We start from the raw sequence: 25176 nt of genomic DNA, 5'->3' as shown, positions 1-25176 counted from the left end.
CTGTGGAAGGCTGCCTCCCCCCTGTGGACAGAGATGGTGCTGCAACAGTTCATGCTAGATGGATTTATTTTGAAATGTCATTGTTTTATACTGTATGTCAAGGGGGCTGACAATAATACAAAAAGGTAAAGGGGTGGAGACTGAGAGCCTAAATTGAAACTTGGATTGTTTTGAGGGGAAATGTCCACAGAAGAATGGAGGAGAGCTTGTGTTAAGACCATAGTGTTTATATTTAAAAGGAGCAAAAAACGTTCTTCAATTAACTGGATGATAACTTTCTGATATTTGTTTTAATGTCAAAAAAAGTTTTTCATCATAAAAGGGCTGCATTGTTAAAGGTCCCATCATATGCTTTTCCGGTTATTACCCGTCCCCTTGTGTGTTATGTAGCGGTAAACGGTCTGCAAAGTCAAAAACCCTCAAAGTACACCCTGTAGCGAGTAAAACTCTAACACAGAAAAGACGTGTCTATGCTGCCCCAGAACGCCTCGTTGTAGATTTTTCTTTTTCCATTGTTTTCTTCCTGGGCCTATTGACGTCACTAAGTCCAAATGGACCAATTGGTCCAAATGGACCAATCCGCACACACACACACTCACTCAGCCTGAGCTCAGCGGTGCTCCGCAGAGCTCCGCACACACACAGCCTGAGCTCCGCGGAACTCAGACCCCACGCAGCAACCAGGAAACGACACCAGTAAGCCAGCTCACACTGTCCGCTCCGCGAGCCTCAAAGGCTGGAGCAGCGAGCCCCGCAACGTCCCGCCAACACGGCACCCAGACCCCACGCAGCATTCTCATCTGTTTGTCATTGCTGGTGTCATTTTCTGGTTGCTAACAAACGCCATTGTAACACATAAACACTGATGTTCAGCTGTAACGTTAGTTGACTAATCAGAACAGAGTGGGCGAGCTGACCAATTAGAGCACAGTGGGCTCATAGGGAGGGGGGGGGCAGGAGCACCAACAAGGCGTGTAGGACAGAGAGTGAATACACATACTATACAGAGATCCTGTATGATAAACCAATGTGATTTTGGAAAATTGAACAATGTAAATCTATTCTAGAAGACCTCAACAATGGAATTATGATCAGTAGAAATGGCCAAGACATGGGACCTTTAAACATTTTGAAAAGATTTGACACTTTTGTCTTGTCTTGTTGAAAATATAAGTATAAGGGTTTGTAGAAAAAAACACAATTTAAACATCCATGGTGATGTTGGGAAATGTCTCATGCATGAAGTGAAATGGTATCAAGATCCAAACGTTTTTTTAATTATTATTATTATATTCTCTTTGTTTCTCTGGGTGTGAAGTGGGGACAATGATTGACATTTCCCCTTTTTACATTACAATACAAATTCTATATTGTATTATGTAACAGGTGATACAAGAACATGAAGGGTTTGAAGGTGTCATATTTTGCTATGTATGTTGTCTCAAGACATGCATTAATAGTAACGCATGTATAAATGTTGATTTTTGTTTTTTTTGTTTAAAGAGGAGCACTTTGGTGTATTCTTTGACAGCTAAGAAACTCCAATACAACATTAAAAAAGTGTAAAAGTCTTGGGATGGACTAGCTGTGTTTTAAAAAGGCAGTTTTGCAAACCTAGAAAAGAAAAGAAAATCAGAAAAGGGCTGAAAATTGTGATTTCATTCATTTATTACTTTCCAAATTCAATCATCCTTAGCCTCAATTATGTGAATTCCAACCAGACGCCCACATTTTCCACAGAAATCAAAACAAAAGCAGCTAAAAAAAGTTTTAATTTAAAGGTAACATTTTCACCACGCCACCTTTCCACTGCCACTGATATGCAGAAATAACAATGAGTGAGACGACGTGTGTGCAAACAGAAATAACCATGCAGTGATACCCTTTGACACTGCACTTTATAACAGACCGTACGTTTCCAGTAGAGGCAGCTGTACTGTTCTGCTACAACAAAGATGTACCGCTGATACAGCTAACTCCAAATAAAGTGTCCCGAGCCACAGCATGCTTGTTTGTGTTTGTGTCATGCGGTGCAGATATTTACTTTTTTAAATGAATGTGAGATGTTGACACTGAGCACTGAGCAGTTGTTATGTCAGACAATGAAGAGAAGCTAAAAAGTACCACAGTAACAATCATTCATTTTTTATTCCAGGCCAAAGTCCTCGATATCCAGAGATAAAAGTGTCAAAATCCACCAGTCATCTGACGTTATCTCCTCAGACAGGCAGGCGGCTCCTGGTTGTCAGGTGGCGAGTTAAAAGGGTTAACGTGAGGCATGGTTTCCCCCTCCACCCTCACTCATCACCGTTCATCCTGGCTCTTTTTTGCTGACTTTCCTGCTGTCCTTCTTCTGCAAAGGCATTGGGCTTGTGTGGCGAGAGCTGACCGCGAGGACCAGCTGTGTGTGTCACTTTGATGCATCGTCACACAGAATTAAGTGTCCACTTTCCTTCAAATTGCTGTGTAGTGCCACACAGTTCCTTTAAGAGGGCTGCAGCACGGCATTGGCCACGATCCATCGATTTCATTCCAAATATAGGGTTGAAGATTCAGTGAATTTCAATATGCACCTGTCAAGAGATGAGGAGGCTGTAAGTCGACATATAACATGAATGGATAACACACTAATCTATTTAAACAAATATGTTAACACACTTTTGTAATCGACTTTAAGATCAGCATCACATGCTTAGCTGCCAGTTTATTAGATTAATTTGGAAGGCAATTTGTGGTTGTAAACAATAGATGAAAGAATTGTAAGTGTAATTATTGACAGCAATTCAAATGTCAGTAACAGTTAGTTAAATATAATATTTTAAAGTATTCTAACTGTTTTAGTTGTTGTATTATTAGAATATCTGATAAGTATTCATTTTAATCCTGGTTGTAGTGCCTTAAATGAATGAAACCTTAGTTTTTTTATATATAATAATAAATAGACACTTGTGATGGATGGTACAGTATATATCAGCTTAGTTACATCGTTTTCTGCACATGTGATTTCAAATACATTTCTGTTATTTTTATTAAAGATAATTTAGAAACTTCCCACCAGAAAGCACTGACATATGATTTTTCAACTTTAAAATATCTCCATCAAGTATCTTAATTTAAATTTAAAAAATGAATATTATTCTAAAAAACATGTAGGGGAAACTTATATTGATATCAAAAATCTACTGCAAAAGTCCAGCCGATTTATAACGATGTCAACCAAAAGAGTGAACATTGTGATCTTTATGAAGGGTGGGTGTATTGCAGAACTAGTGTACTATAGGCGACTGCATTAGTTTTAGCCATGTGTACAATAAATTGAAGCTGGTTTTAAATGGAGGTACAATTAATCTACCATCTATCTTGAAGGACACATTTAAACAACACCAAAACGACCAGACAGGAAATACACGTATTGTCATGACTTCAGACACTTTAACTGAAGAGTGTTTGCATAATTACCTGTAATCTGACATTAAACATCATCGAAGCGACCAGGTAAATATAAGGGAATCTGATTCGCAATCGCCATGCGAGATCAAAAAATATCAACAAAGTCCTCGTCAAGCCTTTGGAAAACACTCCGTAAGTCCGACCAGCGGAGCCCGAAAACCGGAGCACTAAATAAGACAGACCCGCCATACAGGCGAAGTCAGCCCGGGCGGTTAGTTACTACGGTTACTGTATCAGTTAGTGAGGCCAACCGACGAGTAAAGTGCTGACTGTTGAGTGACAGCTCATATTTTTATCCCTTACAGGCACCGAGCTCCATTTTTATTGTGCTGGTTGTGTTGGCAGAGCTACTCCACCCCAACAGCGTCTCTACCGACCATTACTGTTACCGTCGACGGGAGGACTCATATCGATGTGACACAAGGAAGATGAAAGTGTAATGTTTACTTTTTGCCCTGACTTTAGACTCTCAGGCTGATTATTAATAGTTTGTTTAAATAGTCAGAAGAATAACTTTTTAAAAACATATATTCCAACAAACAAACAAGTAGTTTTAATAGATAATTATACCAACAAAAAAAAACATTATGGTGAGATATTGAATTATGGTGCCGTATTCAAATGGTTTTTGGCATTAATTTCTATAGTCACTTGGTTCTAAGGGATGTGCACATAATAAACAAATACTCTTCTTTAAGACAAATCCATCCGTTTTAGGACTGCAACTATTGATGTTTTATTGATCCTGAAGTTCAACATCATGTTAAAGTGTTACAGTGACAATAGGTTTTTGTTCCTGTGCCCCTCAGACTTTATATTTACTATGCGTAAGTGATGCCAGGCAGGATTTATTTGTGGCATAGAAAACATATATCTGTGACTCATTAACTTGTTTATTACATTGTACAATACTTGTATTTCAATATAATCATGGATCAGTAAAATCACAAAATATCCAATGTATTCTGTTCATCAATGTACACATATGGAATTGATATATGTATGGACACAAATATTAAAATCTACATATATAGATATGAATCCAGAGCTACCTTAATTCACATATATTAATTAACTAGAAGGGGAGGTCAATATGTTAACTAAAACAAAGATAAACGTCCTATATTATTTAAAAGCGGAATGTTTCTGAAACACCTGGAAGGCAGAGTTCAGGGCGGACATCCCCTGTTAAAAGAACGTCATTTCCGCAATCGGTGTCACACTCTGAATGTTCCGTCTTATTTGTTATTTTCTTTTATCTTATTAAGTGGCCATGTACAAATGTAATTAAAATGGCTTACCGACAGACAGACTTTTTCTGGTTACATTACATTCCCTGACTTCATACGACTCAGTGGGTTACCAGCTGATTGTTTCGAAGGCGTTTCCCATCGTTAAACTTGCTGTGGGCGTTTCATCCCAGCACTTCACCGGATGCACCATCTGGTGGTGGCTAGCTTCTTTTTTTTTCTCTCAGGGGTGGTGGCTGCTGTTTTGCTTCATAGCTTCCCGATCAGACCACGAAAGCATGGGAATGTTGCAAGGGGATTTCTGAGTGAACTTGTGTTAAAGTGCTAGATAAGTTACTCTAACTTCCCCACAAGCTCTTCCCACACAACAGGAGCTTCGCTGTACTACCGAAGGCCGGTAGCAAAGCGCTGTTTGGACGTTTCTCCGGCGAGCAATCCCGGACAAAGGAAAGAGACTTGTGAGCTAACGTTAGCTGCGGGCTAACTTAGCATTCCTCTAGCTGCGGCGCAATGCAGGCCATAAAGTGTGTCGTTGTCGGAGATGGGTAAGTCATAACGTAACCGAGCTTACTTATTAGTTTGTGCTTCCCAACTAATATTAACTTGAATAACAAAGTTGTAACATTAGCTTAAAAGGTCTGTTCAGCAGACCAGCTAGCGTTAAAGCATTTTGCTTCAGTTTTTCCAAACGGGTAAAGTTAGCTAAAAGCTTTAACTTTAATTACTGGTTTATGCTCTATGGGCAGATAACTTGTATCTTTAGACAATTTAACTTATTCACGTGTAATATATATGTAATTATGTTGATGTGACAAACAAATGTATTACAAAAAACTAGTATGCAAGTGGTTGGCTAATCTTAAGATTTAAGTGATTTAGTTGCAGTGTTTCCTCCCTCACGGGTGAGTCAGAAAATCACAAGGCAGATATCCTCCTAACCACACTTTAAGTTTGGCAACATTGACTTATCAATTGAGACATTTTAAGATTAAAGCACCGTGTGTGTGTTAGTTGTTGTGTTATCACTGTGACGTTAAACATGAGGCGTTTTTTCCAACTTATTTCTTATTTATTTCAATACTTGTTAAAAAAAAATACAATACTTTTTAGGGTTAGATTGCAACAGCTAGAGATTGGTCAATGATTACAGAATGAGCTGTGACTGATATTCATATGGATAACATCATGTGGGAGGTAAACATACTCATAACTGCTGTTTCAGGGTGTGGTGAATACCACAGCAGCGGAGTCATTTGTGGGCCTATGACTGCGTTTGATTTATTATTTTCGATTTTGACCAAGAGGAAGCTTGCAATAGTTAGTGTTTCATACTAAAGGCTACATCATTTAAGTTTCATGTCGGCAAATGTACTTCATCTAGTGTTCTTGTATGCATAGCTTGACAACAAATCAAGTTACACTATGTACGCATTTTCTCCCAAAGTGTGGGACTCAACCCGTATCTGTTTTTGACTTGAGAAAAGCTCACAAACCACAGAAATTAAAAGTATTTTTATAAGCAAAATGCCCAGTTACAAGTTATAGCATCTCAAATATTTACATTTGTTTTTTGTGGTTGTGTAAATGTAAAATATCTATGGGTTGTGGATCATATGTTGGAAAAACACAACGTTGGAATATAATTAACTGTATGACGGACATGTATCAGTATTGTATGACATTTGTTCCTCCAAATACAGTTTTTAGAAAATAATTGATCAATAAATAATGACAACAATCGTTATTTGCAACACAACTGCTCTTCAGCTGTACTAAATAGGTAGCCATTTCAATTCAGAACCAGAGTTCCTTTTTGCACGCCGTTTTTGTAATCATAAACTCAAAGTGAATCCACTTTTTTCTCCCCTCCAGAGCTGTGGGTAAGACCTGCTTGCTCATCAGCTACACCACCAATGCCTTCCCAGGAGAGTACATCCCCACAGTGTGAGTATCTAAACTGTAGATCTTATTAATTATGTAAGACTAAATGTTGATTATCATGCTGTGGACTGCAGATAGTTTATAAACAAATGATTCAGGGAAAAATGTGTTTTCGGGAAGTTTTGAGGAAGAAACTGCATCACTGTCAGTCATTATGGCATATACTGGCTCAGCAGGAAGTTGATAAACAAGAGTATAGCATCAGCAGAGTAAAAATAAGACGTGATGAGTCATTTTAAGGGAAAGCAGACGAAGCAAAATGTCCCAACAGATAATTAAGAGCCTGTTTTGTTTCTATTTCCTGTCACAATGTGTCCATATTAATGTGTTTTAGGTTTATATGAATCATTCTAACATCATTACTTCTGTCAGGTTCGACAACTACTCTGCCAATGTTATGGTAGATGGGAAGCCGGTGAACCTGGGCCTTTGGATACAGCAGGACAAGAAGATTACGACAGACTCCGCCCACTTTCCTACCCACAGACGGTATAACAAACAAGCAGACAATGATGTATTATATGTCACTTATTGTGACCCTTCTTTCTTGTGTAGTGTTTGCCTTGAAGTTTGTTTTTAAATAGTAGGCACTGTTACATAATGTATTTGGAAGTTTGTGAACTTTGAATGAATAAGGAAGTTAGAGGGAAGGAAAACCCCCACACCTTTGAGTGTTTAAGGAGGGTTAATTTGTCCTGTTCCTTACGGGAGATGATTGTTATTGGCTTTCATTGACATGTTTTCTTTTTCCCACCAGGACGTGTTTCTAATCTGCTTGTTCGCTTGTGAGTCCTGCCTCATTCGAAAACGTCCGTGCCAAGGTGAGTTCACGCAGTGCCCCTGTAATAAAAAGTGAAGGCTGTAAAGTCGTCTCAGCGGATCCGTTTTTATGACATGGCATGACGAGGAGCATCAAGGTTGACTTTGACTGGCCTTCATTTTTTTGTTCACGAATGACTCATAGATTTGTAATGATTATTTCTGACCCATGTGTTTCCTCATGTCTCATTCTTTAAAACCTCATGAACAAAAGCAATAAGTTAATAACACATTGTTTAATAAAAGCACAAACTGACATGTACTAATTAGTTAAGTGGATTGGCTATTCAATAGAATTATTGATAGAGATCTAAGAAACCATTGTACAAATGTTTGGTTTAAACACAGAGTTTTTGTGTTACGGATGTGCTTAGAGCTAAAGATATCAAAGTAGGACAACAGTGTTTCCAATTTACACCGGACATTTTCCAAGAAAGGATATTTGTTGATCGCCCTCAGAGCACTCAGTGGACTTCCTGGGTTAAAGCATGTTAGTCCATCACTGCACTTAAGGGCAGCAACCCTATGTACATTAACTCCTATTACACTCAGTATTAAGTGCAATTTCTTTCCAATTAGCTCCTAATAAATCATAAATACAACATTTCGGTCAGACTTAGCTCACCAGCTCTGATCCCTTTCTTTAAGCTTAATTTGTCGTGAGCTTATCTAGATTTATTGTCTCTAGTCATGTCAACAACAATAGTTTAACTATTTGATGCGTATTGTTAATTATAGGAATGGATTTTATGATAAAAGCAGGACAAGGGGCCTCCATCTTTTTATTTCCAAAATGTGACCTGGACTTTCTCATGCAAACGCTAACAATGTATAATATTCTCCACACTTGAGATTTGTTTGAGAATTTCCTTGTAGTATTCAGTAATGTCTCCATTATAATCAACAGGTTAGCCTTTTTGGTTCCTTAGCCATTGTATGTTTACGATAACACCGAGCGGTCCCCTAACCTCCGAACGTTGTGTCTCTGTGCAGTGGTACCCCGAGGTGAGACACCATTGTCCCAACACTCCCATCATCCTGGTGGGGACCCAAGCTGGATCCTGAGAGATGATAAGGACACCATAGAGAAGCTGAAGGAGAAGAAACTCGCTCCAATTACATATCCCCAAGGACTGGCGATGGCCAAAGAGATTGGTAACAACACATTTAAACTTTACTGGCTTTCTGTAAGGCGTACCCCCTCTCCCTCGATTAGTCTAATTGGTAGTTGTAGTCTATTTGTCAAATTTCAAAGCCTTTGTCACGCTGAAATACTTAACATTTCTCTTTACAGTTTCAAGGACAGCCATGGTTTTCTGTAAACACTTTTTAAATTATATTTATAGAGACAAATATTTGATGTGTGCTTTTCTCAGGCTCTGTCAAGTACCTGGAGTGCTCAGCCCTGACTCAGCGTGGCCTTAAAAACTGTGTTCGACGAGGCCATCCGGGCCCGTCCTCTGCCCTCCCCCCGTCAAGAAGAAGGGCAGGAAGTGCTCTCTTCCTCTAAGACTTCCTCCACTGGAACGGTTACAGGGGAACATGGCCGCTAGTGGTGAGGGCTGGCAAAAGACACAGTATACACATCAAAACAATGTACTTCAAATTCTTTCCTTCCATAAGTGTAGCTACAGCAGTTCTACCAACCGTTTCCATGACAAAGTTGTCAGATTTAGGAGACGGGGTTAGACCATTATAGACCCTAGCTCTTTCCCAACCACACATACTGTATAGACAAGACTATGACATTTCTCGAGGCCTTCTAAAATGGATTGGATGTTTTGTAAAAAATGGACCGTGGAATGTTTTCAATTTGTTCTTCCACTTGTTGTCCACATTTTTTTTTGTTTACAGTCTGGGTTGTTTGTTTTGAGTGGAATAAATATTGCCAAATGCACTCCGTAGATGTGCTGTATTTTAACAGAAAATAAAACTGTTGTCCTATTGTCTCAAACATTTTAAACCTTCATAATGACAGATTCCTGTTGAGTGCTGCTCTTTGTTGAGCTCTTCATTTTCACTTTGCAAAGACGGTCACACGTCATCGCACTGTCAACAAGGAACTTGAAGTAACCACCTGTGAAGTTCTTCTGCTTCAAATTAATACCGCACGCATCTCTGTACAAGTTAGCTAGTGTTCAGTCCTAGCACATGATTCATGTTTATTCATTTGTGTGAATTGAATGACGTTCTATAAATTCAAACTGGGAACAAATCTTCTGACACCAACTGTGCTATTAAACCCTGACAAATTGAAATGCTCCAGTATTTTACGTGTTTGGCTCCATTCAAGTTTATGGTATTCTTTTCTTTTCCTTTTTTTGCAATATTCCCTAGAAGTGTCTTTCAACCGTGTCGCTGCCCAGGAGTGCAAGGCTGAACACTTTATTAGATATTGGATCAGAACTGTTTTGGTGGCGGGGAACAAGAGCACCTTTTAATGCTCTGTGGGCATTTATCAAAAACCCTTTGTGCAGCATATTTGATTCTTAACAGCATCACTACTGGCTAAGCAATGTCACTAAAAGAGCATTAAATCCTGCTAATAACAGTAACGATGCTACTGTCAGTTCTGATGTAGTAAACCGTGTACTCATCTTTTTGTTATAATCATGTGATTTGACTGTTTTGTATCTTTCTTCACAAAAGTTACACTTCACTCACTGTATTGTTAAACTAACACTATGAATATCCTTTTGTTTATTACCTCTACAGTTAACGCTACCTTAATCTCCCTACAAGCCTAGCTTTTTGTAATTAATGCTGATAGCTTGTATGTGCAACATATACTGAAAAAAAAGATTAGAATTGCAACAGTTATATTTTTTGCTTATTTACAAAATGTATTTGAACTACTAGATCAGGGGTTAAGTACATGTTGCTCATCTGTATTGTATTCAGACATCAAGCTGTGGTATAATTCAAGCCAATGTTGTGACTCTTTAGTTTTATGGATAAAAGCTATAGTCACTTTTTGAAAAAGCCAATAAATTCAAGTAAAACCGACTCTATTCTGCTTCTTTGTTGGACAGTGCAACCACAGATTCTCCATAGTGCGACGCTTGGCATTCAGACAAAAAATAGAAAACACTATTGACTTAATGAGTAGTAGAGTGAATACCTTCGCTTGGACTATACTGGGAAATGTAAATGCAAAGGGTTAACAGGGAAATATCACATATTCTTTTGCAGAAATTCTTCACATGACTTTTTTGCGACTACTTTTTTTCTATTTAAAAAAGTCTTAAAAGCTTGCATCTTGTCAGGCTGTCATATCTGTTACATTAGTGAAAACTTGTCACATTTAATGGAATGTTTAAGACTTCAAGTACATTTTCCACCAATATAACCATGAATTTAAAGGCAAAATACATACAATTAGATCATTAATTTAACCTTTACAAATAAATATTTATTGTATGTTTGAGGTTTGCAGGGTTGTAAAACTGGACTACATATTGTGTTTAATGTTTTGGCCATACTATTTACAAATCTGGGTAGAAGAATATTATAAACATAATTGTAATACAATGCAGTCCATTGCAGCTCTACCAACTACAACCATAGTAATATAGTTTAATTAACATCTGACAGCTTTACATAATTAAACATGGTAATAGGGACAGTTGTATAAAAGTGCTGATATTCTGTGAACAAAGGTAATAACTCACATGAAGGAAAGAAAATCATTTTTATTTCAAGATAAATCCAAACCTCACAAGGTCATATCAACATAATTGACAATTCATAAACCCACAAGGTTTTAATAAGGCACTTGGCACAGACTTAATCTCTGTAATCTTAAATACATTTGCTAACAGCCCAAGTACAAATGTTTTTTTGTTACAATCTTTGTAAATCTTCTGATCTTCTGGCACCAATTAAAGCTCTGCTGCTGCCTTTCAGGAATCAACAAATCGCAACAATGTCCCTGAAGTTGTAGGTATGCTGGGAATAAAACAAAGACGTTATTCAGTATATTTCATAAACAGTGTAGGATATATAGCCCGAAAAGAGTAATAAGAGAAATTGGTCAGTCTTTTTAGATAGAAGTTACAAAACAGGAATGGCCTTGAGATTTCAAGCAATCATAGCTGTGTGTTTTTAAATCATTTTTTGTTTACAGGGATCAAACTGGCTGGATTTTGAAGGTTTTGACAAGCCCATATTTTAACACCCGAGAGCCAGCCTCTAGCCTGAGGGCTGTTGGTGCAAGTAACAAAAACCCTCAATTACTGAACTGAGGAGACCGTAAATTAGAGAGCAGCTGCATGAAGTGCGTGCTCTTTTCATTTGACAGATGGGTCAACTATCTACTGTAACACTTCTCTAGCATGCAATTTGAAAACAAGCAAATGTTACCTCTCCACTAGCTCTGCACCAACAATGTCATGGATGTGATATTTCATCTGGAATTTCACATGCGAGGTGGTTCTCCGCTCCTCTAGCTCTGTCTTCAAGACTTCACTATATTTGGACTTCTTCACCATGTTGAGCACTGCTTTACGACCTAACAGGGAGAGTGGTAAGATAGTTAGAAAACAAACAGTTCTTAAATCAACAAAGCACTGTAAAAAACGGTCAGAACTAGAATTCCACATGTAAAGTAAATATAGTAGAGAGACTTTTTTCTCAACTCTCACCTTGGATAAAGTACTTGGTGAATTTGCCTGAGTTGGGAATGGAAAGCCACCAGCTGCCTGCGTCCCTCACAGTCAGGACCCCTGACTTCACCAGCTGACTAGAGGGTAAGACAATGAAGTATGTACTCATCTTTAAAGAGAGGGTTTCAGACTATAAGACATGAGAAAATTGGGCAGTTTTTCATTTTGGGAGAATAAAACTATAATAATTAAAATACAGAACACAAGTTACATGGGAGAGTTTCATACGTTATCTCAGAGTCTGTGAAGCGGAACTCCTTGAGCATCTTGTCTTTGCTGAAGCTCAGCTCTGTGCAAAGAGACTGCAACTTTTCCAAAAACTTCTCAACGGTGGCTCGTGTCGCTCTGCCATCCTCTCCTGCCAGCACTTTGGCTTTGAAGTCGGAAGCAAAAACCAGTCCAAAAGCATCTGCATCAAACCCGAGCTGGAACATCAGCAGTTCTCCTTGTTCCCGGAGTTTATTCTATGCACCAAAGGAGGATAGTGGGTTGTATTTTCACATTTAGATGGCTACACATATGACCTTTCTGACACTAAAGAGTTATCTTACCAGCTCCTTGTCCACCAAAGTCTTGTCATTATGAATGCTGTAGAGTTGGTGCTTCATAACAATTTGAGGCAATGAGTCGTTGAAAAGCTTCCTGGGGAATAGTGTCATCAGGGTCTCAAGGGTGGATCTGATGTCGGTCGGCCCTTTGAGGGATGAAGCAAGCAACAAATTGAAAAATAACTTAACATGCTATATAGAGATTACAACAGAGTTGTATAATATATTTTTAGCAGCAACACATACCATCTCCTTTACTGACAGCCCCAAACTTCTGCGTTTCATTTCTAAATCTCTTCACTTTGAAAGCGTCTGAAATCAAAGCCCGTTTCCTGTTCATATCTGGAGGAGAAAATGTGGTAGAGATATCATATCATCACTTGCAGAATTAATCTATTTGCCCATAATGCCCAGACAGCTGATTTCTCACAATAATACAACTGGAATCCACAGACCCAATGTAATTTTATCTGGGCCTTTACAAGGGCTTACACTTAAACTTATGACCACGTAGTTCTTCTCAAGAAGAAAAATCAGGACGAAAACGTGTCAATTCAGTTTAAGTTAGCTGGCTAATTTCTCCAGGCCATTAACTAAGCTTTCCCTATGAAAATACCAACTTCAAGCGTTAGGTTTTTACCCAAATTACTGCTCTGAGAAAAAACTTAAGACTTGTGTTGCTTGGTAAACACATTCAATGAGACACGACCCACCGGCTCAGTTACTTGTTTTTGCCTCTCTTGTAAACCAAGCCGATGAAGCTAGCTAATCTAGCTCACACTGAGCTCATAATCCATTATTTGACCGGTCAAAGTTGGTAAAACTCTCACCTGATAGCTACTTATATTATTTATAGCAGTATTCATATCGCTTCGGTCCCATTCGACACAACAGCTCCAACCAACAACTCAAACAGTTATTCCTCTTCTTCTTGTTTAATGGCGGGCGGCCCTTAACGTTTAAATTGCAATACCGCCATCTACTGTGCTGGAGTGTGGACCACCAGAGATCAAGGGAAAGCATTAACCACCACACAAAAATCCCTTCCAGGCTTTATCATCCTCAACACCTAATACATTCTTGAGATTTAAAAAAAAAAAACACCCCACATTGTCTCTTAAGCTGTTTTCTTGATTGCTTGCTCTACCGTGCTTTTTGCTATTGTCTTAAACCCTCCCACTTTTCCTGTATTTTTATTCAAATGTAGTCCTTTTTTCCCTTCATCCCACTGCTTTTTGCCATGATTAAATTTGTCAGTGTTATTGCTTCCATTTTTACTCAAAGATATGTGACACAACTGGGCTACCTACAAATGACACAGGAGCTTCTATGACTGCCCTACCGTTTCGTTCGATGCCCTTATGAGCTGGATTCAACATAAATCTGATTTATTTCTCAGCATGATGTAGTCTGTAAAATGATTAATGTATTTCATGAAGCATAACAGTTTTTCTCTTTCACGGTTAATTATTCGAGGTTTTGCGGCTACCACCAAGCGGATGGGAGGAGAAATTACATAGGAAGTAGCGTTGAGTTTGTTGTTAGCCTTTGGTGCTATGGTGCTAGTTATCTACCCAGCTAGCGAGATAAATACAATGTATGTATTCTTTATTCACCTCTTTTGTTAATAGGAACATATGCTATAAAATATAATAGTTGTTTTCACTCAAGATTATGTGCATTATTGTGACTTAGTGGGCATTAACAGAAACGTAACCTTATCTTAACGTAAGCTAGCTGTTGTGCATGCTGAGTATGAGTATGCTGAGTTACATTCATTCACCTGTCATTTAGTTAAGTAACTAGTTTATTTACAAAGGCAAGTTAACACACGCCTAAGCAAAGTACATGCAATAGATTTTTGTAAAACACACAAACGTACTTTTCTACAGAAAATGGTATTATAACATCTGCATCTTAACTTTTTTAATATGTCTGCATCCACATATACTTACACAGATCACGATGTAATGTGCTGAATTGTTGTGCATTTCAGTGTGATACCCTTTGTAGATCACATGCAACAATATTGTCATAACAGAACAACCACTACTGGGTGTATAAAATAAAAGTTCCTTTTCCAATCTTTAAACTGCATTCTTGATTTTTAGTTTTTGCTCTGGGGTATTTTGTGAAGCGTTCTGTAACTCCTTGGCCAGAAACCACAGATAGCAATATCTGGAATATGGATAATTCTAGCTTTATAAAGTATAGCATGAACACATTACTATATACACATTTCACAAATATCTGGTAGTCGTTTTTTTGTGTAAGCATCCACTAAAAGTTATTGTTTTTGTAACAGCATATACAATAGGTTAGCACTGACCTTTTTGTGTCAACAAAAGTGATAATGAGGCATAACATGTTTCAGCTTTCCTGCAGGAGACCAAGACATTGAAGAAAATATGAATAATCATCAAGGCCATATGTTTGTTTCATTGCTCTTTTCTTCACTAGGTAGCAATGGAGCAGCACAGATCACACAATCCCAATCCTAGCCACCAAAACCGCCCGTCAGCATACAAAAGAGAACGAGAGGACAATGGAAGAAATCACTGTGAGAATAAACACTCAGACCTAACCGCCCCCAGAATCAGTCAGGGCCAAGTCGTGGACAAAACCCACATAGCTCTTGAGAGTAGAGAGGAGCTATATGAGAGAGACTTTCCTGTGTACAAACAGCCTGTCGAAGTAGGATGTTTTTCCCTCGACTCTGAACGCAGATTCTTCAATGACGGCAGGCAAATTAGATACTATGTGGAACCTGATAGGAGGCCAAATTTTGATCTGAGGGATGGATATAAGGATCGGTTTATTAAGAGAGACGACAGTGTGAAGGAGAAGCTGGACCACATGTTACGCTGGATCTTGGCCAACAGATCAAAGCTCAGCGCAAGGGGGACAACCGCCTCATCATGGTAAGTGTAACTTTTTTTCTTTCTTATTCAGGTTAACAGGTTGAGATCAGCTAGATCCAGGGATTACCAAGTGTACAGCCCAACACCCAAAAATTAATTTGGGGTCTCCCAGGGACCCAAACTTTGAAAAACACATCATGAATGGCCTTAACATCTCTGTTCCTAAACAACTGTCAAAGAACCCAACAAACATGAATTCAAGAAAATGAAAATGAAAAAAATGAGGCAGAGCAGAAAACCCTCTCTTCCCTTTTAATGCCTGGTAAATGACAGACATGATATTACATTGAAAAATAACCGCTCTTACAAACAGTATCTTAGCTGAACAAACTGTAATTAGAAGTATTGATTCACATCTAATAATATTGATATGCAATTGGCAACCAACAACGAAATGGCCCTGGACCAATTTGGGTCAATACCCTAACTTTTTGAAATATTGCTCTAATCCAACTACATCGGACCAGAACGTTCCTGTCGGACACCTATTATTTTATCAACCTCTGCTCTTTCCAGTGATTTAGATATCGACTTTGTGACATGGCGTGGTCATCTAACCAAGCTGCTGACGGCTCCCTATGAGACGCGGGAGGGCTGGCAGCTGGCCGTCACCAGGTTCAGGGGCACGCTGTACATCAGTGAGGTGGAAACAGAAGCTGCTCGTAGGGATCAAGAGAACCGCACAGAGAGACATGAAGAGATGATGTACTGGGGATACAAGTTCGAGCAATACACATGTGCAGGTATGTAGGTTTATACACTGGATTATTATAGTGAATGCTGTTTATTTTGATTTCTTTCATTTGATGTTCTTCAAGCGTCACACTAAAAACATTTGGATTTATGTAGTCATATCTATGGAAAGCTATTTCTGCCAGGAAACGTACCAAGGTGAAATTTCAGCTAGTATTAACTTGAAATGTAACCGTCAAGTAAGTAAAAACATTTGACTAGAAAATTCTGGGATTGTATGAAAGTCAGTATTTGTATGTAATATCAATTTGACCTATCATTTCTAAATAATGACTTAGTTTTTCATATTTTCAAAAAGCGAATATTTGCATTAAATTATTAATTCAACCTAAAAAATATACCTCAGAAATGATAATAAAGACGTTTTAATATACCAATAGTAAAACACTTTTTTCATAATTTTGAGCTAAGTCTTTTACATTTTTGAAAAAAGTCAGCATTTTTCTTTATTTTCCATCATTAATTTCATGTATGCTTTTCTTCCTGGCACAAACGTGCTTCATGCATCCAGTTTGTCTTGTTTTATAACATTTGACACTCAAATAACATAAAAGGGTGGTAAGCAAATGTTTGACTAATAACGTTTCACCTTTGTCCTTCCCTGTAGATACCGTCCACAGTCGACCTGACCCAGGCGGGGTGGTTAACACCAATGAGGCCTTCTGCACTGTGGTGCAAACGCGGCTCGCAGACCACAGACTCTTGTTCTCCGAGAGGTGGACTGTCGGGACAAAGATCCCAACGCTCCGGTGCTCCTGCATGCTACATCGAACTGAAGACCTCTGCGGAGATCTGCACCCCCAAACAGCGCAGCAACTTCCACAGGTAATCTTCTAGGGCTGCAACTCACACATATTATTACCATTGGTTGTCTAGTCTATGAAATGTCAGAACATTATGAAAATGTGTATCCAAGTTTGATTGTACCAGGCAGTTTTAAAGTTTCATTTTGGTGTTCCTCAGGTTCAAGCTGCTGAAGTGGTGGGCCCAGTCTTTTCTCCCCGGAGTCCCCCGTGTTGTGGCAGGTTTTCGCGATGAAGAAGGTGTGGTCGTTGCTATGGAAACTTTTCCCATCTCTAAGATTTCCCATCTCATCAAGGTACGGTGACTTATCTAAACATTGACAAATAGATTTTGATCTTCAAGAATAATTAAAAGATTAACTCAAAATATTTTCACTTTTTCTGTCTGTTCCTCTGGACAGAATGAACACAACTGCTGGAAGCCGACAGTCTGTATGAACTTCTGCTCTGACTTCCTGTCTTTTGTAAAGCACATCGCTACTGAAGACAATCCGAGGTAAACTAAATTGCCTTGACGGACTACGTTGCTAAACCTTTTTGACATTCAAGCAAATATAATTATGAAACATTATTATTTCCCTTCCAGTGTGGTGTACCTGCTGTCCTGGGAGCCCCGCAGAGATGTGACCTTCTCCGTCCACAGGGACTCGCCGTACTGCTTCCTGCCACACTGGTTTGTGGAGGAGATGACCAGCAGTCAACCCTCGCATCAGTCCTGATTTACAACCGAGACATGTCTCATGGGAATGTTAATTCAGACCTCCAATGGAGTGTTTTTTTACCAAATGAGTTGGATTTTAATGTGTATACCTTTTTCAGTCTCAGAGGGGCTGACTGTCTGTGTAACTGATCACTTCCACATGAATGATCCTCTGTGATTTTTTAAATATTTTATTTGTTCAGCAGTACAAACTGAACCCGTGTTTTCATCTTGCATGTCGTGATTTTCAATAAAACAGCAGTAATGCATTGATGTCATTTTTTTTCTCAAACTTTATTATGTTATTACAATAATTTAAACCCCCAAACAGTAGTATTTTAATGGAAAACAAAATTCAAGTAAGTATTACATCCACAAACAAAGACGGAAAAATGTCGGTGATTATAAACAGTTCTGAAGGTCATAAATAGGATTAGTGTAGTCTAGTTACTATTGTGCCTTGGCCAATGTTCACTTAAAGTGAGGGATTAACCACATTTAAATCCTTTCTTAACTATAAATAAAGCTATTTGTTTTCCTTCTTGCTCACCTACATCAGTGACATTCTCTTTAGTCAGCACTTTCTACTTTTTCACAAACCCTCTTTTCATTGATTTTGCAGTTTTCTCGAAATACTCGTTCATTTCATGTTGTGAATTTAAAAATAACAATACCAGTCATTGAGTTTGTATCTGAAAAAAAAAAATATATATATATATATATATATATATTGGGAGGAACTCATATCTGGTTCATTTCCATTTCTGGTAAATGTACAGTGTTCTTACTACTTGAAACTAGCCTTAATTCAATGAAAAGTCAGAAGGACTTCCTCTACATCTCAAGTTAACAGATTGAACAACAAGTTAAACCAACAAAGTGAATGAACTTTCACATCGGTTTTAAGGTAAAAGACAGCGTAAACGTTGATTCACCAAATCGGAAGACGGAGAAAGAACACTTTGATAAACAAATACTGAAAATCACACATCTAACATGACACGAAGATAAAAAATGGAAGACAGAGTTGACCATGTTCATACTGACCAGTAGGAAGACGGTTAATGCATAATGGGTTTTGTGTAAATCATCAACAGTCATCACAGCTATTCATTCACAGTGCATATTTAGATATCATTTAGAGGCACTTACTGGAGTATCTTTATAATATGTAAGTTTAACTGTGTATTGTTTGAGTATTCATTTATAGTCCATTGATATTTAATTAACACATTATAGTTGTTAAAATCAAAACCATTCAGATTGTACACTAAGTCTTTACATATGTATGGGAGGTCTCTCCCTGTCAGTTATTGTTATTACTGCTAATATTTGTGAAATGATAACATGTTAAATCAGTATATTAAAAAAAACATTCATACGGCGGGATTTGATAACGTTTCAATAACACATGAGACAAGTGTGTGTGAAGTAATAACAGAGTAGGTAGCTAATCATATTGTTTTTATCATTTGCAGAAAGCCCTAAAAGTTCAAAGGAAAGTTTGATATTTTGGGGGGGAAAAGGCTTATTTGCTGTCTAGCAGAGATTAGGGTGAAAAGATTGGTACCACTCATGTTTGTGACATTTATAGTAACTGCAGCAGTTTATGCTTTAGCATAGCACAAATACTGGAAATGGGTAAAGTGCTAGCCTGATAAATGGAAAGTTAAAAGTTAAGAAAGAGACGGTATAATAAGTATCACACCAAGCTCTGGTTATGGTGTATGTCGAGGAATCGGTAGGAATTAATAAAAGTTCACTAATACATTTCTGTATTCAAGAAGGAGTGTGTTCACTGCTTCAGTCTCTTGTTAATGCCCATGACTTTGAAGGTAGCAGCAGTGATTTTCTCGTAAATAACAAACATGAGTGCAGCCGTCAGAACCGTCTGTAGGAGCTTGGCCTCCAGACCTTTGTACAAACCAAGAACACCATACCTCCTGTAATAAACGGAAACAAATGTTTTAATGGCAAGCCATTATAACATCTTCCTCAATGTGCTCACTGGTGAAGACGTTATTAACCATATATTATTATATGTTAATATAAATTATGTTAATATATTAAATGTCAGTGAATGTGTTTGTGTCCATAGCTGCACTCACTTGATCCTGTCCATTAGCATGGAGAAAATGTTGGAGAGGCTTCCCATCACGCCGCCCTTCCCATCACCTTTGTGCTGGCCGAACTGATGATAGCAAGAAGCACGTTATCTTTATTTCTTTAGATTTGATGAGAGATTATTTGAGATTGTCATGAGATTTAAGAGATATTCTGCACAATTTACATCTGTAGGGTCTACAGTATATAGTTATTACAAAGGGCTTCATTAGAGTTGTCTGTATTTCTTCATAGAACGTTTTTATTTATTTCAATTAACTCCGATGACAATGCTTTATTCTTGTCTTGCCAACAACAGATGGACCATATAATCAACATAAATTTAACAATAAAGAAATACAAAATCTCATCAGGCCTATCCTTGATAATGGCAACCTCTTGGAAAAGCAAACAAAACGGGGACATTTTATACAACATAGTATTTACCCTGAGGATGGCCTGATGGTCTGCAGAGGATATGTCGCCGTGGTAGCAACGGCCTTGGCGATGGCACCAATGAGAAAGATCTCTGCTGAGGATATCTGTGGTAGGAGAGAAATAATGAATTAATTTGGCTATAAAACAAAGTGACCACTGGCATTATTTACAAATTAACAACTGTAATTTGTATCCACAAGAGAGGCATTTTGTACAGATGTTTTTAAACAACAAAATGTGCAACATATCAAAAGTTGGTTATTATTTGCTTCATATTTTCTTGAGAAAGCCATTACTATCCAAACCAGGACTTTGGCTAGTGATGGCTTTCTCAAGAAAACATGAAGCTAAAAAATTGTAACCAATTTAACTTATTCACACAGAAAAATATGCAATTATATGAAATCAAGGAGTATTTCTGTCATCAGAACAAAAAGTAAAAAAGGCAGCAAGTGTAAATAGTTGGTCTTTACCAGCAAAAAACGTAAGACAATGTATCTTATATTAGAGCAGGTTCTCCGTCCTGTTAAGCAAGTAATTGCCCTTCAATGGGAGTATACTTGTTTTCATTTGATCAGCGTTGATGTGAGCTCACATTTTCTTGACAGCAGAGTTTTCCAACCCAGTAGAAAAGTAGAAGAGGCTGTTTAATTTGGCTATGGGAATGTATTATATTATATATACAAGGCAATGTGTTTCTTGTGTCCTCGCACCTTCTTCCCTCCATTGCCTGCCCTCCTCTTCATGGCCTCATAAATCATGAACTGTACTGCCGGGTTGATCACGAGGATGAGAGAAGGCATGACGCTGTTCCACAGAGTTCCTACTCCCTCATTGGCAATGATCTGTGAGAAAGCATCTGAGGGAAAGCCCAAACATGGCAGGGTTTACAAATGCGCAGAAATAAAAAGAACTAAACTGTGAAACCATGAGAAACATATATTGTGTTACACACCAAAGATGCCCCTGTACTGGGTCTGCTGGATGTCTTCGTTCCTGAACTTTGCCCCCTGCAGCTTCAGTCGAGTGTTGACCACCCACATGGGAGTGGTCAGGATCACATTCACCACCCCTGCAGGAACAGCAGATATTTAGGTTGCTTGAAACTTTTAGTACTTGATTATTTTCATCAGGTCATGAAGAAGTTCAACTCTACATGTGTTTACCTGATACCACACCCATGAGCAGGTCTTTCCCCGGTCTGGACGTCCCTTGGCCAGATGCTGCCAGCTTCTTCAGCGTGTTGAAGGTGTAGAAGTACACGAAGTTGGAGCAGCAGAGGCTGGAGATGACTGGTAACCATCCTCTGTACAGAGACAGACTGCGAGAAGAGATAGAGAGTCAGATTTATAAAACAAAACAGTATATATCACATTAAAGAAGCTGGACCCAAATAATATATTGGCATTTATGATTGCAAAAGTAACTGCTTTAGAGACATTTTACTTGAAATTCCAAGCAAACAGCATGTATTTTATAAAAAAATGGTATAATTTGTAACCAGCATAAAAACTATGCTTACAGGCCTTCTTCCTTTGCTATCTCAGCCAGGATGACAGGGGTAGAGTTAGAGTTGACTTTCTCTTCTCATCAACTGAAAAACAAACATAAACAGGGAAATGTTTAGAATAGTTCACTTGACAGAAAAAGTACTACTTATCCTCAATAGTATGTTTCTGCGGCTCTAAAGAAGCTTTCTCAAATCTGAAATTAACAAACCAGTTTTACCTTGATTTAGGGTTTGAGATTTTAAATGTACAATAGTGACAAACATGGGGGATACAAGGATGTTTACAAGTTATGGGGTATCAAGAAAGAGGAAAGTAAATACAATTTGAATAGATTTTTTTTATAAAGCAATCAAAAATAAGGACAAAACAACCTACATACACAAAATAAATTAACAAAAGTTGCAGGAAGGCCAGACTAAAAGAGTGAGACAAAATTGAGGATTTAAGTTCAGTATAGCTTGGTCTAACGCTATACATAATTAGTTTACTGCTTCTTCACATCTTTGCCGTGCAGGTATAGTTAATGCATGATTAAGTTAACCTTCACACCTTACTCATTCAACTCTGTTTGGAGTCGCTTCTATCAGGTAACCTCTGTACAACATGATAAGACCTCAAACTCACCCTGCAGTCTGCTCTTCGCTGTGTCCAAAGGAAAGAAGACTGTCATTGCTGTCACACTCCCCTAAAAGACAACGCATTGTAATGGGAAAACATGCCTAAACAAAGTGACAAAAGGCTCATTCACTTCATTTTCAGGTGTTTCTTCAATAGATTCTTCAACAGATTGGGAAATTATTTTTGTTACAGCAGCAGCAATGGGTTCAGGCATTACAATCCTTAAAAAGGTAGAAAAAAGTCTAAACATAATAAATACAATAAAATTAAAACAATAAACAGCAGCAAGTCTATATACATATAAGGACACGAACCACAAAGAATACTCAATATAAAATGCTATAGATAGTTCTATAAAATACCAATATATTACAGTAGCAGAAACATACACAGAAGTGGGAGAAGTACTCAGATCTTGTAATTAAGTAAAAGAGTGTAGGAATACTTTGTTGTTAGTAAAAGTCCTAAGAACAGTGAGTAAATGCACTTAATTCCACCTGTGTAATATCTAAATTACAGCTGTGTAAAGTAGCTGTTGTGTTTATGTGCATGGTTATGGATAGGGAGAAGCTAAAAACATGCACAGCCAACATTAAACTAGTAACACACAGACCAGGCTATGTCCTTCACATTATTTCATTACTTGTATTGCACTTTATCTCTGCTCACCATTGCACCTGCCACAGCGTGAACCAGCGTCTCGTAAGACAGAAGGCCGACAGCAGAGCCACCGTTGTCGGACATCTCTGCAGCCTCTCCCGGTCTGACCACAAAACACCGGAAAGTAACCGCGGAGTGACCCGAAGAGAGAGAGCCGGTGGTCGGTCTGTTTTTCTAGCTGCGGGGAAATGTTTGGGAAATTACAGAAACGGTCACTGCTCTGACTCCATAGTGTTTAAAAGCTTTGAGGCAGACAGATTAGAAAGGGGAGAGTGACGCGCAGTGTTTCCTCCCGGAGCCCATCATTGGTTGTCAACTTGTTCTTCAGTGTTGCTTATTTTCTTCTTCTGTTGGCGTTTGGAAAGCCTCAAAGACGCACGACAGCCCCCTACTGAAGTGGAGGGTGCAGTGGTGTATTAAAACAATACCAAATGCCGTTTGGAGCACAGAGGAAGCGAAATAACCATGTAAATAGAAAGCAGTGAGAATATCGTTTCTTTTTTACTTTTGTCTTGCTTTTTCTTGGCTTTTGCAGTATAGTATTTGCATTTGTTGAATGTTTATTAAGATTTTGACTTGATTAAAAGTAGGCTATTTATGACACACTGGAAATATTTCACTACAAATTAAAGTCTTGCATTCAAAAGTACTAAAGCTTTATCAGCAAAATGCACTTAACCCTTCTCTTGCGTTTCGGGTCAAAAGTGACTTTGTTTTTTATCATAAATATTGTGTTTTTCATCCAATTGCCTCAAGACCTTATGTTATCCTCCACACTAGGCCTCTGAACATACAATTGATGATCACCACTTGCATTGAATATTTAGTGATTTATTCAACAGTGAAACACCCATGATATTTTCAGTCAGAATTGACCGCCATAGAAAATGAATGGGTATGAGTGTATTATGTTCATCCTGCAGATGGAAAACATCTACGCACAAACCCCACACACACACACACACACACACACACACACACACAAACACACAACACACACACACCACACACACACACACAACACACACACACAACACACACACACACACACACACACACACCACACCACACGCACACGCACACACACACATTTGAATACTTTATTTAGTTCCACAAATTATATTACATAAGACAGGGAATCAATCGGGGCTAAGCAGCACAGAACACTTAGGGGAACACATAGCATGTCCTTCTCCACCCGGCTAAGCAGCAGCAACCTGTTAAGCCCGAGAGCCCCCTCAGTTGGGGGCTGCAGGGTGTTTTTTCACAAAACTGTGTCTCAGGGCATCTTAATATTTAAAAACCTATTAATGTGTTATACCAGATTAACGGGAAGAATCTCAGCTAACTGACGATACGAACAATTTTTACCAAAACAAAACACAAGTCTCATAAGAAGCATCTAAATGACCCCTGAGCGAAAAAATGCTAACGCATTTGGCACAGAACTCAAGATAAAGATACCCTTATTACTTATCGCAACTGCACATACAAAATATCCGATTAAAACTGAGACTCCACAGATTATATAGGTATAGTATCATCACTGAGCGATCAGAACTCGCGACAGGGGATGCAAACACAGACATCACAACACGTAGCATTACGGAGCAAAAACGGGACATCGTCTCACCTTAGCTGTTATTCTGATCAAAAGTCGTGTTCAATGGCATTAAAACGATAAAAACGCTGCTGAGGGTTAATCCATAGGTTATACCAATGTGTCTGTCACTTTGAAAAAATTATTTATAATCCATAATTCCATTTTTATGTAAAGATCGGAGAATAAAAGTTAGCTGCTAATGGTAGCCACCAGAGTTATCGCAGCTTCCAGTTTTGGCTGCGCGTCACTCTCACTCCTTATTTGGTAACGTGTGTGTATGTGGGAGTTCCCCTCGATTCCATTGGCTCTAGCGGTTAAAAGAGATGTCAATCACCAAAATCGACCAAGGGGGCCAGAGATATGGAAAATCCACCCAAATGACCCCAGAAGTGTT

At 38.4% G+C, this 25176-nt stretch overlaps 4 protein-coding genes and 1 pseudogene across 4 annotated transcripts; 2 read left to right on the top strand and 3 right to left on the bottom strand.

The window, feature by feature from the left end:
* Window positions 1–1650: 1650 nt before the first annotated feature.
* On the bottom strand, window positions 1651–3846 carry LOC117492908 (small integral membrane protein 10-like protein 2A). The gene is made up of 2 exons (XM_034143327.1): window positions 3460–3846; window positions 1651–2573 (listed from the first exon to the last, which is right to left on the bottom strand). Exons 1-2 carry the CDS (start codon window positions 3637–3639, stop codon window positions 2553–2555), a joined length of 201 nt encoding a protein of 66 aa, XP_033999218.1. The 5' UTR covers window positions 3640–3846; the 3' UTR covers window positions 1651–2552.
* Window positions 3847–4742: 896 nt separating this feature from the next.
* LOC117492906 lies at window positions 4743–10466 on the top strand (annotated as a pseudogene).
* Window positions 10467–11134: 668 nt separating this feature from the next.
* On the bottom strand, window positions 11135–13665 carry stk19 (serine/threonine kinase 19). The gene is made up of 7 exons (XM_034143326.1): window positions 13503–13665; window positions 12919–13014; window positions 12676–12818; window positions 12353–12588; window positions 12104–12201; window positions 11823–11970; window positions 11135–11408 (listed from the first exon to the last, which is right to left on the bottom strand). Exons 2-7 carry the CDS (start codon window positions 13010–13012, stop codon window positions 11363–11365), a joined length of 765 nt encoding a protein of 254 aa, XP_033999217.1. The 5' UTR covers window positions 13013–13014; window positions 13503–13665; the 3' UTR covers window positions 11135–11362.
* Window positions 13666–14196: 531 nt separating this feature from the next.
* Window positions 14197–19366, top strand: dxo (decapping exoribonuclease). The gene is given in 9 exon segments (XM_034143324.1): window positions 14197–14269; window positions 15133–15593; window positions 16110–16336; window positions 16954–17055; window positions 17058–17093; window positions 17096–17171; window positions 17310–17445; window positions 17551–17645; window positions 17736–19366. Coding segments are annotated over 8 exon segments (1260 nt in total). The 5' UTR covers window positions 14197–14269; window positions 15133–15138; the 3' UTR covers window positions 17869–19366.
* On the bottom strand, window positions 18125–23514 carry LOC117492904 (peroxisomal membrane protein PMP34). Its single transcript, XM_034143325.1, is given in 11 exon segments — window positions 18125–19792; window positions 19958–20040; window positions 20400–20416; window positions 20419–20494; window positions 21104–21249; window positions 21346–21462; window positions 21557–21711; window positions 21913–21965; window positions 21968–21984; window positions 22526–22586; window positions 23189–23514. Coding segments are annotated over 11 exon segments (948 nt in total). The 5' UTR covers window positions 23264–23514; the 3' UTR covers window positions 18125–19644.
* Between the last annotated feature and the right edge of the window lie 1662 nt (window positions 23515–25176).

This window comes from Trematomus bernacchii, unplaced genomic scaffold, assembly GCF_902827165.1.
Source record: "Trematomus bernacchii unplaced genomic scaffold, fTreBer1.1, whole genome shotgun sequence".
NCBI classification, from domain to species: Eukaryota; Metazoa; Chordata; class Actinopteri; order Perciformes; family Nototheniidae; genus Trematomus; species Trematomus bernacchii.
Note: the sequence above shows the minus strand (reverse complement) of the source record. Positions and strands in the feature narration are given on the sequence as shown.

Coding starts and splice junctions, on each gene's coding strand:
- LOC117492908 (XM_034143327.1), bottom strand. CDS start 3,639: ATGGCGGGTCTGTCTTATTTAGTGCTCCGGTTTTCGGGCTCCGCTGGT. Junction 2,574..3,459: donor TGTTTAATGTCAGATTACAG/GTAATTATGCAA, acceptor ATCTCTTGACAG/GTGCATATTGAAATTCACTG.
- stk19 (XM_034143326.1), bottom strand. CDS start 13,012: ATGAACAGGAAACGGGCTTTGATTTCAGACGCTTTCAAAGTGAAGAGA. Junction 12,589..12,675: donor CTTTGGTGGACAAGGAGCTG/GTAAGATAACTC, acceptor TTTGGTGCATAG/AATAAACTCCGGGAACAAGG. Junction 11,409..11,822: donor GGTGCAGAGCTAGTGGAGAG/GTAACATTTGCT, acceptor TTTTATTCCCAG/CATACCTACAACTTCAGGGA.